This window comes from Psammomys obesus, unplaced genomic scaffold, assembly GCF_907164565.1.
Source record: "Psammomys obesus unplaced genomic scaffold, mPsaObe1.curated_primary_1811, whole genome shotgun sequence".
Classification (NCBI taxonomy): domain Eukaryota; kingdom Metazoa; phylum Chordata; class Mammalia; order Rodentia; family Muridae; genus Psammomys; species Psammomys obesus.
Genome location: NW_026592890.1, coordinates 22,914,837 through 22,931,306, shown reverse-complemented (window position 1 = coordinate 22,931,306; position 16,470 = coordinate 22,914,837). Strand labels below are relative to the sequence as shown.

The following is a 16,470-nucleotide window of genomic DNA, read 5'->3' as shown; positions in this document are numbered from 1 at the left end:
GGAGGAGGGGAGGGAAGTGGCCTGGTGTCTTGGAGAATGCCATAGCATTGAACCAGTGCCTCTTGGTTGAAGCCGCTAAGTATGGGGTAGCTTTTCGTGTTACAGTTGGAAATGGAGGTTCGACGAGGCTACAGGACAGCATCGATGTGGCCCAGAGAGAGGGGGGACTCAGGAGAGACAGCCAAGTGCCCACCCTACCTTTAGAAGTGGATCCTCGAGGCACTTCTCCACAAATACCCCTACAACACAGCACACAGAGGTTGGTTATATATGGCAGAATCAGGGTGGAACCTGAAGGCTAGAGGAGGCCACCTAAACGCTGAAGGGAGTGACATCACAGAGCCCCACAATTTCTCCCAGTACGCCTGTTATGCCTGGCCTTAGCCACACTCCTGAGAGGGAGAATTTATGAACAGCCTCTGGAAAGAGACGGGATCTCCCCAGGTATGCGATCTCACAAATCCTCATAGAACACATACATGACTTAGCGGATAAGCTGAGGTCCTGAGACCCTCCTGCCTTCAGCTAGTTTCCACATCACTCAGCCTTTTTAAGACAGTGCCTATGCTAAGAGAGGATTTGCAAAGAATCGAATAAGCATGGTGACAGCTCTGTGGCTGTCTGCTGGATTAGAGCCACTTGGAGTTTTAGATAAAAGGCGAGTGCCACGTAGAAGCCACATGAACTAAAAAAAAAAAAAAAAAAAAAAAAAACAGCCTCAGTCTCTCCCCAGCTTCCTCTTCTGTAACACAGGACAATAGCCTTCTGTCCCATCTTCACAGGCTGAGGTGAGAAAATGAGTGTCAAAGGCCTTACCAAATTAAAAAGCGCTACATGTAAGAAATGGATCCTTTTGATGTCTGGCTATAATAAAAGCTAGCTATGGTAGCCCCCACCATCTGCCAACCTTCAGGGGGTACAGTGCAGGTCAGCAGGCTGCCTGCTAGGAGTTGCTGTGAGTGAGCAAAACCTAGATCAGCGCAGGGTGTCCTCCCTAAGGTGTCTTTGTGTGTCCCTCACACCGGAGCTGGTGTGCAGTCCTGAGATGCTGTGAGGCGAGAGACAGCACGGAGCCTTCTCAGTGCTTCAGGAAACTGATGCTGCTTCTCAGTTTGGTTTCTGTCTAGAACTGGAACCCTCTATAGAGAGGTTAGTTTAAAGACCCTTTTAAAAACTCTTGTCTTGAGGGCTTCTCATAAAATCCCATAAAATCTGGTGACAAATAGCCTGCAGAACTGGAGACATCAGGGTGAACTCAGGCGTCTGTATGTGTGCCCTTCAGACATGGATAAATAGATGGATTCCTCCGTAGAAATATCAGCAGGAGAGCACAAGTCCACACCTCCAATGCTCTGCCCACTTGGGGGGTTTAAAATCGGGGACACCCAGTAGCAGTGAGCTTATCAGTGCTCTGACTGGATTTCTCCGCATCACTTTTTAGTGAAAGAAAGCAGAACAGTTGGAGAGTGCCTGATTCTAGGGCTGGAACGGGGACGAACCTGGAACATAATGAAGTGCCCTGAGCCAAAAAGTGTTAACTTGAACGGACGCAGGAGTCGACCCCAGCAGAACTCCCCAAAATGAAACCTGGGACAATATGAGGGACAAAATAAATAGCGCTGACTTTGACAAGCCAGGACAAAAACAAAATATGTATCCTGGAGTTACTTTGAGTTTAATAAAACGTCTGGATAAAGAATAAATGGGTGACTGGGCCCAGGGACAGAGTATGGAGAACAGGATGGAAGGGTGTGGAACACGTTGACCCCACCAACTGTGGAAGGCTCATACACCCAGAAGAGCATTGTGGGTACTCTATGGCCCCTGTCTGGTGTGCTGTGAGGGGTTCATTGTCTCTTTGGTCTTTCTTCCCTGTCCCCAGCCCCATAACTCCAGCAGTGAGAAAGAATATGAGACAAATGCAAATGGAAGGGCAACAGGTCCTAGCAACTAGCCTGAGCTGAACTAGTCAGAGCCGCCACAGTCATGAAAATCACGGAAAGGCAGACGAGCTGTCACAGACCAAGGAGACAAGGGGACGTGACTAAAACAGGGTGCTCTTCTTAGAACAGAAACAGGATGCTGGCGTGGCTTCCAGTGTAACTCAGTACAGCCCACTTGCGAATAAAAGGGAAGGAGTTGCCCTCCTCGCTCCCAGTGGCCAGCTCTAAGTTGCTATTTCTGGTTTTCCAGTCTCCGCTTCCTTTGATGGAAAGCAGCACCTGAGGAGTCTGCCTGTGGTGAACAGCGTGGGCTATGTCCTCCGCTTCCTGACCAAACTGTGCCGCAGCCTCCTGTGTGACAACCTCTTCAGCCACCTGCCCTTCCCCGGGAGTGTCAGTGCCTCTGAGAAGGCCCAGGAGAGAGAGGATGGGAGGACCGAATCGGGTAAGGCACAGTTGTTTTTTCCTGCAGCAGGAGCCCTCCTGCAAGGTTGGCAGATGAGGTAACTTCCTGAGGAGCTATCCTCGAGAGGCCCAGGCCCGTCTCTCTGGGCTCGCAGGAGGACTCTTAACTTACCGGAACTCTGGAGTCCGTACTATACCCATCTGATGCTGCAACATCTCTCAGGCTCCCGAGAGCTGACATGCTAGCTTTGTGGCCTAGAATTTAGACTGTGACCCCAAGGTCACATCTTCTGAGTGATTGTCTTCCCCCCATGTAAGGAAACTCTGGGTAATGGTTCTCCATTGCTGAGGAGTTGAAGGATTCTGAAGCCAAGGAACACGTGGAATTAATTTTCTATACGATCTTGGCATGAGGCTAGCAGAGATACATGGCTTCATTTCACAACCCTGTGCCTTGTTGCATTGATCAAACAGAGATCTGTAGGACATGACCAGGAGCACAGAATGCTTGCTTCCAACTGCTCTAGAAGTCTGTCCTCGGGAGCCAGCTCTAACCCTGACCGTGGATGAAATTTAGGACAAATCTTGGGACTTTTCCAATTCCTTTCATGATACAAAATGTTCTCATTCAACAGCGAATGTACTCAAATTGGTGTGATGCCTAATTTAGTTTCCTCAGAGACCTCCTGTGTTGTCACTTTTCAGGAGTCCCTCGCCTACAGTGGTGAAGGTGGGCGTGGTTGGCTTCTTTCACCAACCCTTGGTGCCTCCCATAAACAGCAAATCCTGATTGATTCCAGAACCCTTCGTAGCAGCATGGGGGAGGAGGAAAGGAAAGAGGCCTCTAGTCTTGACAGACCCTGCTGAGGGTAGCATGGTGGTCCCTGTTTCCAGCAAGTGCTTGAAGCTGATTGTCATGTGTGGACTCTTGAGTGGGTTCTTTGGTCTCCTTACCATCTGTCATCCATTTGCTCCCTGACATGGACAAATATTTGCTGCTTTTTTTTTCTAGTTAGCTGCATACATTGCCTTTGGGGATCAGCTCTACTCTATGTCTCTCTCTGTCTCATTCTCTTTCTTTCTCTGGTCCTGGGGTGTCATGGCCTTGACTTAAACACACTAGGCAAGTATTAAACACCTCATCTCAGCCCTTGGATTTCTGAGGTAGGGTCTAGAACTTGTGGCCCTCCTGACTCCTGTGTGGTGAGCTTCCAGCGGGGTGCTATGATAATGCCTGTCCTTTAGCATGGACCTAAGGCCCTACTGAAGCCCTTTCCTGATGGCCATGTCTGTTTCTTGAGAAAACACATTCTTTATTTGCCCCAACTATCTCAGCACACAGACTGAGCTCTGCAGGGTGTCCCTCTTTTCCTCTGCCAGCTGTCTGGAGTCTTTCAGATTTTCCAAGACTCAGATAGTAATTGAGTATATGGCTCCAGGGGACAGACACCAAACCATTCACACAGCCATGTTGAAGCCACTGGGAATGGACAGTAAATGTCTATATGATGTCACTTCTAGTCAACCTTTTGGTCAGCCTCCTCGGTCTTGTTCACATGTTAGATGCTGGTGATCATTTACTGAATTAACTTCAACACTGCCCCAGCCTGCTCTGTGTGTGAGAGAGAGAGAGAAATATAATATTTGTTGGTGAGCATGATGAAGGAGAGCATAGCGGGAACCCTCAGGAGCACAGGGCCTGCCACTTACCTAACGATCCATGAATGGGGATGTATTTGCACCACAACCATCGTGAATAGGTTGCTGGTGAGGCAGTCTTTGAGATTTGGCTCTTCTGGCATCCAGAGAGCCTGAAGTTGGCCTTTTACGGGACCACAGTAACATGTTCTTTATTCTGCAACTTGGTGCAGATGGACACAATGACTTGACCATTGTGAACCCTGGCTACTGGCCCTGGGTCTTCCCACAGGCCTGTCAGGAGCCTGCCAGTTCCAACACAGGACCGTAAATGATGCTAAAAAGGTGGAGCTCTGCTCCGGCATGAAAGCTATCTTTGTGGCAACTTTACTGTATATTTATTTTCATGACTACAGGAGACATCCACGGCTTTTGAGAAGAGCTGCCTGTACTCATCTGGTGCCATGGAGACACAAAATGGGAATTCATTCTCTTTTTCCTTCTGTCCCAGGTCAATGATGCAGATCTTAGCATCTGTGATACTTCAGCAGAAGAGAGACTTTGGGTACCTCTTGTTTTAATAGTCCTGGTAACATTGGGATCCTCTATAGTCTGAACAAAGAATAGTATCCTAGTTACTTTCTATTGATAATAGAACACCATGACTGGGGCAGCATCTATAAGAAAGCATTTAGTTGGCTTATGGTTTCAGAACATTATCGTCCATGGAGGCAGAACAAGGGCATGGTGGCAGGAACAGCCGAGAACTCACATCTAAAGCTGAAAGCAGGAGGCTTAAAGCACACTGGGAAGAGCATGAGTTTAGATACCTTAAAGCCCAAGGTGACACACCTTCTCCAATAAGGCCACACCTCCTAGTCTTTTCTAAACAATTCCACCAACCGCGGACCAAGTATTCAAACATATGAGCCTATGGGAGCCATTCTCAATCAAACCACTACAAAGAGTTCTACCATCTTCTTTTTGAAAGGCTTCCCTAGTGTTCTCACACTTTTCTTGGTAAATGGTGGCTGGTGTGTTTCAGCCTTAGCCCAAACCAAAACTAAAACAGTCCTGTGTCAACATCTTATCCCTGAGACCAGCAGCATTCCTCAAAGATGAGAGCTGGTTTCTTTCTGAGTCAACTGTGGGGAAATTACATTAGTTGGCTTGTGATCCCTTTCCTGGTTCAAGACAACTTATAAAAAATGGGTGGAGCCAAATCAGCCAGTCTTGTGGCTCTGGGTCCTCATACCCTGAATGCTGCAGAACTGAATGCCTACTTTGTGCTTCACTGACTAAGGACCATTTTTAATTTTCCCAAATTTATTTAGTATGTGTATGAAAGCAGTTTATTTAGGGTGTGGGGAGTGAGGGCTATACTGACTAGTTTTATGACAACTTGACACAAGCTAGAGTCATCAGAGAGTGGGGTGCCTCAATTGAGAATATGCCTCCATGAGATCAGGTTATAACAGGCCAGGCATGGTGGCATACACCTGCAATCCAAACCCTTGGGGAGGCAGAGGCAGTCAGATCTCCGTGACTTCCAGGCCAGCCTGGTCTATGAAACAAGTTCAGAACAGCCAAGGCAACACAGAGAAACACTGTCTCCAAAACAAAACAACAACAAAAAAATCAGATCATAGGCAAGCCTGTAGGGCATTTTCTTAATTAGTGATTGATGAGGGACGGCCCAGCCCATTGTGGTTGGTGCTGTTTCTAGGCTGCTGGTCCTTGGTTCTATAGGAAAGCAGGCTGAGCCAGCCATGAGGAGCAAGCCAGTAAGCAGCACCCTCCACGGCCTCTGTGTCAGTTCCTGCCTCCAGGTTCCTGTTTGTCCTGTCTCACTTCAATGATGGACTACAATGTGGGGGTGTAAGCCAGATAAACCCTTTCTTTCCCAACTTGTTTATTTGAGACAGGGTTTCTCTGAGTAGCCCTGTCTGTCACTCTGTAGACCGGGCTGGCTTCAAACTCAGAGATCTACCTGCTTCTGGTCACGGTGTTTTAGTTTGGCAATAGAAACCCTAACTAAGAGAGGGTGTGTGTGTGTGTGTGTGTATGAAGGTCAAAGGTTGGAAGTCTTTCTCAGTTCCTCTCCACCTTTTTATTAACAGAAAAGATTTATTTTCCCTTTAATTACATGTATGTGTGTGTGAGTGAAGGCCCCCTGGGAGTCTGAAAAGGGCATCAGGTTTTCTGGTGCTGGTTATGGGAGGCTGTGAACTGCCTGACGTAAGTGCTGAGAACACAGGGACGGCTCCTCAGAAGACCAGAGCTGCTCCTGACTGCCGAGCCGTTTCTCTAGCCTCATCACCTTAGTTTCTTAGACTCTCTTATTGAACTTGGAGCTCATTAAGTTGGCTTATTGACGTATGTGTGTGTATGTGTGTGTGTGTGTTTGTGTGTGTGTTTGTGTGTGTGTGCATGCATGTGTATGTTTGTATATATGTGTGTATATATGTGTATCTGTGTGTAGGAGTGTGTATGGATGTGAGCAAGTGTGAGCCTGTATCGTACATGCTAGGTTTCTAACTCGTGTCGTCACACTTTCACCAAAACACTTCACCGACCGAATCACTGCTCCAACCCCCAAATCTATAAAAGAGCAAAAGCATAGGGACTGTTGAGAAAGCAGAGTCAGGACTGTGGGCAGCCCCTTCGCCACCGCCTTCTCTTCCCGTTTGGGTTTCCCATGTGCTTTGGGGTAGAGGCTTGGCAGGGCTGCCCAGTCCCATGGAAGGTGGTCACGAAACCTGCTCCCCTCTCAAGTCCCAAAGGGAATTCATTATTCTAAACAGCTGACTTCAGTCAAGACTGTCTCTGGTCCAACTTTCCAAGGGAGGAAAATCAAACCCGTAGCTTAGAACAAAGTCTCAGGCAAACCAGAAACATGCTGGTGAATGAAATAAATTCAGGTGTCAGGCATTAAAAATGATGGCTGGTCCTGGGCCTCTCTTCAGGGAAGGAAGAATGTAAATGTGCTAAAATGAACCAGAGAGGAGTCAGGGTGGATCCTTGGGCTGAGTAATCCAGCTGGGGGCAAGCTAAGGGAGAAAAATCTATACCGACCAGAGACTAAGTTAATGGAAAATGTAATTGAAGTGAATGAAATGCTCCACCTGTAGGTGGTGTGGCCCCGTGCCCTTTGAACCAGGAAGGCAAGGCATGAGGCCACCGAGGCCCTGAGGGAAAACGAGAATTGCTTATCTCTAAGAACAAGGGCGGGACTAAGCCTGGGAACAGAAAATCTGCCACCAGAGCCTCCTCAAAGGCTGCAGTGGAAGGGTGACTATTTGGTTTCTGCCACCCTTGAGCCCCTTTCGGGGACACAGAAGGTCCCGTGTCCCAGAACATTTGACACGTGCTGGGAGCTGCAGTCTTTGGGAGTGGTGAGCAAAGCTGCTGGGAGTAAGGACACTGCACCCAGGTAGGATGGTAGGCACCTGTGTGTGGGCAGAGGGGACAAGTGCCAGCCCCCAGCCCTCTCTGGTCCTGCCTCCAGCTTCTCCTCTTAGGTCTCCTGTTCTGTGCTCCAGAGCTCCAGGCTTTTCTCTCTAGGAGCCGCTACCTGGCTAGGCCTTTCTGGTAGGTGTTTCACAGCTCTTGGAAGCTGTGCCTGGCGGGCTTCAGTCCAGCTTTTTACTCCTCTGGGCTTCGGGACTAGGATCTGAAGGGCTGCCAGCTCTTAGTGTAGCCAGGCCAAGGCATTCTCACTGAAACCCTCTGGACACTGGCCAGGGACTAGGCAGAGCCTCGAAGGGCCAGACCATCCATGAGAGAGGCTGTGGCTTTCAGCCTGGGGGGAGGTAGCCTTAATGACGCTACCAAGGGCTTACCCCGTAGAGCTGCGCCCTCTGCCAGGAAGTTATGATTGCAGTGGGAGAAATAAGATGAGGTGGAGTGTGTGTGTGTGTGTGTGTGTGTGTGTGTGTGTGTGTGTGTGTGTGTATGGTGTGGTAGAATGGGAATGGTGGAACAGCACGTCACTCTGGAGTCTCTGGGCATCACTGGCTTTTGTGAGTGGTGGTCTTGCTGCATTTGAGGCCTTCATTAGAGAATACCAGTAAAGTACTGACTTGACCTACTGAGGAAAAGCAGCGGTCCAAGCTCCCCTGGCTGTTCTCAATCAAGCCCGCGCCTTAAGCAGGAGGGCCAAGGCTCGCTCTGCATGTCTGGGTTTTGCACACAGGTCTCCCTTGTCTCTTGGCTTTCTCCTTCTCGTCCCTCTTTCTTCTGCTGCCTCTCCCTTTGGAGTTCTCCAGTCCTATAGAGTGAGCCGTCTGCCCACAGGGGTCCTGGAGGGGCCCCCTCACTCCCACTGTGCCCCAGACCAGGGCCAGGCAGCGGGAGGACCGTTTCCCCTCAAACAGGGAGACTTAAGACAGGAGGTCCTTCCTGTTCTGGAGTTTTCTTTGGCTTCATCCATGTACAGGCTTGTATACCCAGCAGCCGAGGGAGCCACAGGCCTCAAACAGATCCACAGCGGTGAAAAAGAAACACAAAGCTCTCCAGAAAGTTCCCCCAGACGCTCAAGCCCCCAAAGTGGCCGAAGTGTATTCCCGTGCTGCGCATGCGCTCGCTTCTCTGCCGAAACAAGCCCTGGTAGGCGCTAGGAGACATTTACACATGGTTTCTCTGGACTTTGCGACAGACGCAGGGGCCTGAGGCTCACCTCTGCCCAGCTGGCACTTTCCACAGCCGCAGGCCAGATCCTCTCGCTGGGGACAAACGGCTTATTTCAGATGAGAAGGGGCTCTGTGGGGATCCAGGAGGGGCTAGGCACAGGCCATGTTTCCTGCCAGGCCTATGGTTTTCCAGATCTCCACAGGCAGTTTCTGAGCCTTGTTCTGGGTGATTCTAGGTCGGCTGGCCCCATCTACTGTTCACATTCTGCCGCAAAACTTAAAGCAGTTCTCCCGCCAGTAAAACTTTCTTCCTCTCATTCCACTTTAAATAGTAGATTCCAATGAGAAATGTATGTCACGGGGCAGTTAAGTTTGTAGGTTACCAGAAGTTCTGCATGCCTGTAACCCATCCACCTGTTTGTTTAATGTCTAAATAGTCTAAAGGGTATCCACTATGTATCCAGCAGTCATCTTTTATATTAAAGCAAGAGCAAGTGGACTTCAGTGTAAGAAGGAAGTTTCACTCAATACATTAGTAGCACGGTGGGCTAGTTATGGGGGGGGGGGTGAAGATTGTGAGATTCCTTGGGGAAAGTTGTTTACTTTATTTCAATCTGTGTGCAGTTGTGTAAGCCTCAGCTCTAAGCCCATCCAGTGTGGAGGTGCTGGGAAATGAACCCGGGTCTTCTGCAACAGCAGGACAGGTTCTAAAACCACTGAGCTATCTCTCCAGGCCCCTGGGGCCACTTTTCAATGAGAGGCTCAGTTACTGGTCATAGAAGACAAAGGCTGAACCTACCTTAGCATGTTCCCAATGCTAACATGTCACCTTCCTGGGGAGTTATTTATTTATTTATTTATTTATTTATTTATTTATTTACTTACTTACTTACTTACTTACTTACTTATTTAACTATGTCTGAGTAATACTTACAGAGCTGTTCATGCAAGATATATTTTTAGTTGACTCCTTTCTAAGGAGCCTTTCATCGATGACGTCATTGTTCGATTTTCTAATTGTATTTTATGGATGTATGTTAAAATACAAGACTATAAAAAAATTAACAGTCATGTGTGGTCACCCATACCTGTAATCTCAGCACTTAGCAGAATGGATGTAAATTCAATGCCAGCTTAAGCTACATTGTGAGTTCCAGGCTAGCCTGGGCTACTGAGTGAGTTTCTGCTTTAGAAACACCACCCCCAAAACTTGTTTTCTCATTCTCAGCCAAGCTGTGTCCTCCCAGATGATGGATGTTTAAATCCTAGCCCCTAGTACTGGTAAACGGGTCCTTATTCAGAAACGGGGTCTTTAATAGTTGATGAGGTTTCACTGGATTGGGGGACATTTCAAAAGAGAAGGAGTCAGGGGTACAGACAGTGCCCACAGGGAGACGGAAGGGAGCTGAGACTGGAGGGGTGTACCTGCGGCCGAGGAGTGTCCAGCTCGAGAGTGGCCACAGAAGCCAGTGGAGGCGAGAAGGCTCCTCCCCTACACCAAAAGCCGGCTCAGCCCTCCTTCCGTCTCCACTCCGCGCTTGGGGCCGACACAGCCCTGATAGAGTAACTGTTGTTTTACCTAAAGCTGTGGCCTGGCCTGCCTGGAGGGGCACATTTGATACAAGGGAAATGACACACTAGTTGCTCAGCCCTCTCCAGGCTTGTGGTGTGATAACACTCTAGAATGGCTGCAGTCCTGTCACACGCGGCATGGCTGCGTAGCCCTCCCGCTGACGTGTGGGAGGAAAGTGCTATTTTAACTAGGCTTGGGTGGACTTGTGCTGATTCCTTGCTTTTTCTTTCTTTGTGGTACTGAAAGTTAAAGTTAGAGCCTTGCCCTTGCTAGCCATGTCATTTTCTGCCTCAGCACCCAAGCACCTTGGATTCCAGGCCCCTCCACAGCCAGGGGTGACGTGTGGTGACTCCTCCCCAGAGTTACCCACCTAGGCAGACTTTGGAATCACCAGAGTGTCCCTTGGAGGCTGCCCTGGCTCTGAGGTCACGTTTGTCTTCCTACTGAGTCGTGTTAAGTCTCAGCCTGGAGGCTGGCTTTTACGACTCTACTTTCGCCCAGGGTCACCAGCAGTTTTTAAACCAAGAAATGTCCGTGCCTGTGGTTCCCATTCCTACAGTTTGCCACTGCAGAAATGGTTGTCTGTCGGCTTCTGTTGTTTTCCAACTCTAGATGGCTGCGCCATCTTTTGTTCTCTATAGGAGACTCTCAAGACATTGCAGGCATATCGTAAACAATAATGTTGCCCTCTTTGTCTCCATAGGGACGCTCATCTTGAACGCTTGATGTTAATGGAACCATTGACTACGTGGTCCTTTGTGACTGCCTTCTTTCCCTGAGCATAATCCTTCAGGGTGCATCTGAGCTGTGGCGCACATTGGTGCTTTGCTCTTTCTACTCCGAGATAGTTCTGATGTATAGCCATAATCCATCCATCAGCCAATAGCCGCTTGGGTTGCCTCCATCTTTAAACACTACAACTGTAAACACTCACGCACAAGTTTTCATATAGACAAATGTTTTTATTTCCTTTGTGTGTATTCCTAGGACTGCAGTTTCTGAGTTGGGTGGCAATTCTGCCTTCTGGGTCTAACTGCTTTTCTAAGCAGCTGAGCCACTTTTTCAGTCATCAGCAGTATACGAGAGCTCTAATTTCTTTGCGGCACTTGTTATCTTTTGGGGGGGGGGAGCTTTGTGGTACTGAGGCCTTGAGTGTGTTAGGCCAGCGATGTCTCATGATAACTATCTTCGGTGTGTGAAGCGGAACACCACTGTGGTCTTGATTTTAGTAGTGGTGGAGAAGGTACTTTGTACAGTTTACACAGAGTTGTCTTTTCACAGTTCTAAGATACAGCCTAGACTCAAGTTCCTTAGCAGATGACTGTTCTCTCCTGGCTTGTGGTTTTGATTTCTTGATGTGTCTTCGAAGAAGAAAAGTTTTCAGTTTTGATGAAGTCCAGTTAGATAAACTTTGTCTTGTTGTAGCTCCTGTGTTGAATCTCTCCTCTCCCCCACTCTTTCTCTCCCTCTCTCTTTCTCTCCCCCTCTTTCTCTCCTTCTTTCTCTCTCCTTCTCTCTCCCCCTTCTCCCTCCCCTACTCTGAAGTTCTCTTTATGTAGCACTAGCTGGCCTAGAGCTCAGAGTAATCCACCTGCCTCTGTCTCCTGAGTTTTAGGATTAAAGGCATCTGCCACCACACTCGGATCATGCAAAATCTTAAGAAAACTTTTCCAAATCTGGGGTCATGCTTGATGCCTACACTTCTTCCTGAGGGATTTTTAAAAAATTCATTCAAAGTTAATTTTTCCTATAATGTAGAGAAAGGTCGAATTCTTGAGGGGTTGAAAGATTCCTTTCCTCACGAAAGGGTCTTAGCTGCAAAACAGTTGCATGTAGTTAAATGGGTTTATTTCCGGGCTCTGAGGTCTCCCTCATTCGTCCGCAAAGTAGAACTGTGCTGTCTCGATTTACTTGTTTATTATTTCTTGGTTGTAAAGTTTGACGTTGCGTCATGTCAAGTCTCTACTTTCTTTTGATTGTTATTTTCATTCCTCTGATCTTTTATAATTCCATGAATTTTAGAATCAGCTTGTTAATTACAATAAAAAAAATTAGCCAAGATTCTAACAGGGAGTGTGTTGATTTTGTTGAACAATTTTAGTGTAGTGCCACCTTAATGATTTAAAAAAAAACTATAAATATTGTATTTTCACCATTCATTTATATCTTTCAACAGTGCTATGTAATTTCCAGAATATAAATTGAGATTTCTTCTGTTCAATTTGCTTTTAAGTGTTAAGTGCTTTTAAGTGTCACTTCTTTTAGTCTTACTGTATGGAATAGTTTTCTTGATTTCATTTTCAAGTTGTTCGATGTAAGTATATAGAAATACAACTGAGATTTTTACGCACATTGATTTTGCAACCTGCAATCCTGCTGATAATTACTGGTTCCAGTAATTCAAAAACTGGGTTCTTTGGGATTTTGTATGGACGGGGGTAATTTTACTTCCTTTCCAGTCTGGAAGATTGTCCTAAACAAATCGCCAGGGCAGGCAGAACCCTGCAGCACAGAGCTGATGCTGACCACAGGAGATAGCATCCAATCTTTTCCCATAAACCATGATGTCACCTCGGGCTTTTAAAGATCCTTTGTGGAGAACGTTCCCTTCTGGTCTGGCTTATTGACTGATATTTACCGTGAAAAGTTTTGAGGTTTTGGCATGTTTTTCTGTGTCTATTGAAATGATCATGCAGTCTTTGGGCTTTTGTATTCTATCGGTATGGTATATTGATTTATTTTGGGATGTTAAATTACCTCTCAGTTCCTCCTCGGTTGGTGTAACTCTTCCCGAATAGCGTCAGGTTCAGTCTTGTTAGTAATGGGGGAAGGATTTCTGTATCCATGAGACAGGCCATGATGACCTGTAATTCTCTTTTCCTGTGGTGTCTGTCTGGATTTGGTATGAAAATGATACTAGATCCATTGAATGATCCATTGAATGATTTTCTCCTCTTTAAGTTTTTTGGGAGAATTTGTTTACCTATGAATCATTTGCATTTTCTTTGGTTTTATTTATGGCTATTTTTAAGATTGCTAATCAATCTCTTGTTCCAGGTGTATACTATACAAATTACCATTTCTTCAGTCAGCCCCAGTAATTTTCCCATTTCATTCAAATTACCTAATTATTTACAGTCATTTATCGCATACTTCAATTTTTCTTATTCCTCTAAGGCTGCGATAATCTCTCTCTTTATTTCTGAATCTAGTGATCAGAGTTGCCTATATTTTTTGTCAGGCCATCTAAAGAGTTCTTAATTTTGTTAGTGCTTTCAAAGAACCAGCTTTTGCTATTATTGTTTTTTCCTAGTGTTTTTCTATTAGATTAATTTCTGCTTGAATTCTCATCCATTTGCTTGAAATTTATTTTGCTCTGTTTTTTAATGTCTTAAGGCGAATGGCAGTTAATATGAAATTGTTCATCCTTTACAATATAAGGTTTTGTTTTGTTTTTTTTGTTTTGTTTTGTTTTGTTTTGTTTTGTTTTTTGGTGTATGGGTTATTTGCCTGCATGTATGTCTGCACACCAAATGCATGCCTAGTGCCTGTAGAAACCAGAAGAGGATATCAGATCCCTTGGAACTGGAGCTACAGACAGTTGTGAGCCAACATATAGGTGCTGAGAATTGAACCCAGGTCCTCTAAAAGAGCAGCAAGTTTTCATAATTGCTGGGACATCTCTCTAGCCCTAAAATAGGAGTTTTTGCACCTGCAAAATTTACCTCTAAGTCTCCAGACAGTCTTCATGGAAGTCCCTAGCAGTGGGACCTGCTGTCTACCCTAATATTATTAAATCTCAGTTTTTCAGTACCGTTTTGGAAGAGGAATCTAGACATGGTAAAGCTGTCTTGGTCTAGTGGCTGCAAATGTGTTTCTTCATTGCTAATCATGGGACACTGGTTGTTGTTACTGAATGTGTTTCTTTTGGGATATATCAGGATCTATTTTGCTGGTGTTTAATACATGATTATTGATGAAGCTAGAAAGATGTGGTTTTGGTTAGGGTTGGTTGAAGCTAGAAAAGTTTCCTTTTTATCTTTATCTCCATGATATATCTGAACTTTACACACACAGACACACACACATACACACCATTTGACTACATGTACAGCTCACAAGCAGAACTCTTTATACATTTATGTATCTATATCTGTCTGCCTATCTATCTATCTATCTATCTATCTATCTATCTATCTATCTTTCTTTCTTTCTATCTATGTATCTATCTATCTATCTTGGCTTATTTCCAAGTGATTAAGGGCCAACATAACCACCTTTCCTTTTAAACATGGAAGAACCTGCTTCTTGGTTCCTCCCTGGTGAGGTAAGATCTTCATCTGTTGCCAGTGCTGTTTGGAACAATTCTGTGTGCTCACATCTCCTCTTTGCCCATGCTCACCAGGAATAGTGACCATGTCAGAGCAGGGTTTGTCGAGACTGAGGCCCGGGTAGCTCCCTGGACTTCTCTCATGTCTTTTCCCCGTACCCCTTACTTTTTAGCCAGGGCAGCCACTGCTGAAGAGTGCCTGGTAAACCCTGTGGGCATGAACCGCTACAGCACGGACGCCTCCTCCGCTGCCCTTAGCCACAGGGGCTCCCTGACCCACTCCTCCTCACTGTACTTCAAGAGGCTGAGCTCTGGAGACGGCCACCTTGGGGGAGGCCCGACCAGTACCACCAGCGGGTCCCGTGCCAACCTTGTGCCCTCTGGAGGTTCATCGACGCCTGGACTGAGGCTCCCAGCTTCAAGCCCCAAGAGGAATGGGACATCTACGGAAGGAAACAGACGCGGTAATGTAATGCACACCCTCGCTTCCCGGTGGCATAATGACCTCCGCCCCTGCCCTGCAAACCCAGCATGGGGAAGAGATTATCTCGATTTGAACATGACACCTCTGGGAAACCAGAACATTCCACAAGCCCCTTGAATTATTCTTTTTTTTTTAAATTATAAATGAAGAAAATGACACATTAGGTTAGGAATAATCAGTAGACTCCAAAATGTCCGCTGGCTCACAGGCCGTGAACAGTGTACTTCAAGAGTTCGAGGTATTCGGTCTGAATGCAGGGACCTGCGCTCCCTTAATTTTGTGTCTCTGCCATGCCTGTCTGTTTTCACACCTCTACGTGTGGATGGATGTGGGGATGGCACATGTGAGGCCCCGGAAGGGGGGTGGGCATGGGACCCACTCACAGTCTATTGACAAGATTGGACCGTTAGATCCCAGAGCCCACAGAGCCCAGCTCTGTGTCAGAAGAACACAGCAACAGACTTGGGCAAAAGATGGTCCTTTGCATAGTGGGTGACTGACTCATCTCTGGTGAGAGTTCACTGGAGGAAAGATGAAAAGTGCCTCAACATTGGCTGTTAGGCCCTCCCATCCCCCTCACAAGAGAAACATAACACATGGACGTGCTCAGGGGGCCATGGGATTGTAGGAACAACTCAGAGGCCATTCTGGTAGATGCTTTATGATGGCTGTGTCCAATATCCTGCTATTGATCACCTGTGAGCCAGCGTAGCAATGAATTGAGGACAACACATGTCGGATGACATCATATTGCAATGTCAAAGGACAGCCCCTGTTTCACAAAGTCATTTCAAGCTTTTCGCTAAAGGATTAGGAGCCGTAGAGCAGAATGGATAATTTTGTGGACGAAGTGGCCTGGAGTTCCGGGTTAGCTGTTCTTCAACTGCCTGGCCCTTTTCAAGTCCTAGTTTCCCTGTGCTGCTGTTTCCTGACCTGAGAAATTGAAATGGAAGTACCAGCAACCCCTTTCCTCATAGAATCACGGGGGAGGTTAAGCAAGTTTGTAGGTACATTTGGTAGAAGACCTATGACGTAGTGAGTCGTGGGTCAATGCTGATGTCACAGATGCCGTGACCGCATCCCTCAGCAGACTCACAGCCTAACTCTACATCCGGAACTGCTGAAGGGGAGCCCTGGCCAGAATCTCTCACCACCCGCTGGGCTGTCATGTGTGGATGACATGTGTGGATCCCTCCTCCATGTGTGGATCCCTCCTCCAGCAGCTGCCGTGAATCACACATGTGGGCCGTACAGTTCAAGACCCCCACACACTCCCCTCAGACAGCCTCACCCATCCCAGAGGAGTGCACCCCAGATGGTCCTGTGCTGGCCAAGGGTGAAGAGGTCAGCAGGGACCCCTCGAGGGAGAAGTGGCTCTGAAAGGCAGGAAAAAAAAACTGAAATTATTCATTCTTTATAGCTGCAGGAACTCTTCAGTGTGAGTATTCCATTTGCAGTGCCTCTGC

General features: G+C 46.9%; 1 protein-coding gene across 4 annotated transcripts in view; it reads left to right on the top strand.

Moving 5' to 3' along the window:
- Positions 1 to 16,470, top strand: part of Scml4 (Scm polycomb group protein like 4) — an 88,250-nt gene that overhangs the window by 58,810 nt on the left and 12,970 nt on the right. Inside the window, exons 1-3 of one of the 4 annotated variants that reach the window (XM_055616024.1) lie at positions 7,232 to 7,419; positions 8,425 to 8,594; positions 14,694 to 14,984. In XM_055616024.1, the coding sequence (XP_055471999.1) occupies positions 14,738 to 14,984 (247 nt within the window). In that variant the 5' untranslated portion in view covers positions 7,232 to 7,419; positions 8,425 to 8,594; positions 14,694 to 14,737. Of the gene's footprint in view, positions 1 to 2,193; positions 2,389 to 7,231; positions 7,420 to 7,490; positions 7,578 to 8,424; positions 8,595 to 14,693; positions 14,985 to 16,470 lie in introns of those variants that run through there. The other 3 variants (XM_055616022.1, XM_055616023.1, XM_055616025.1) reach the window with 3 other exon arrangements.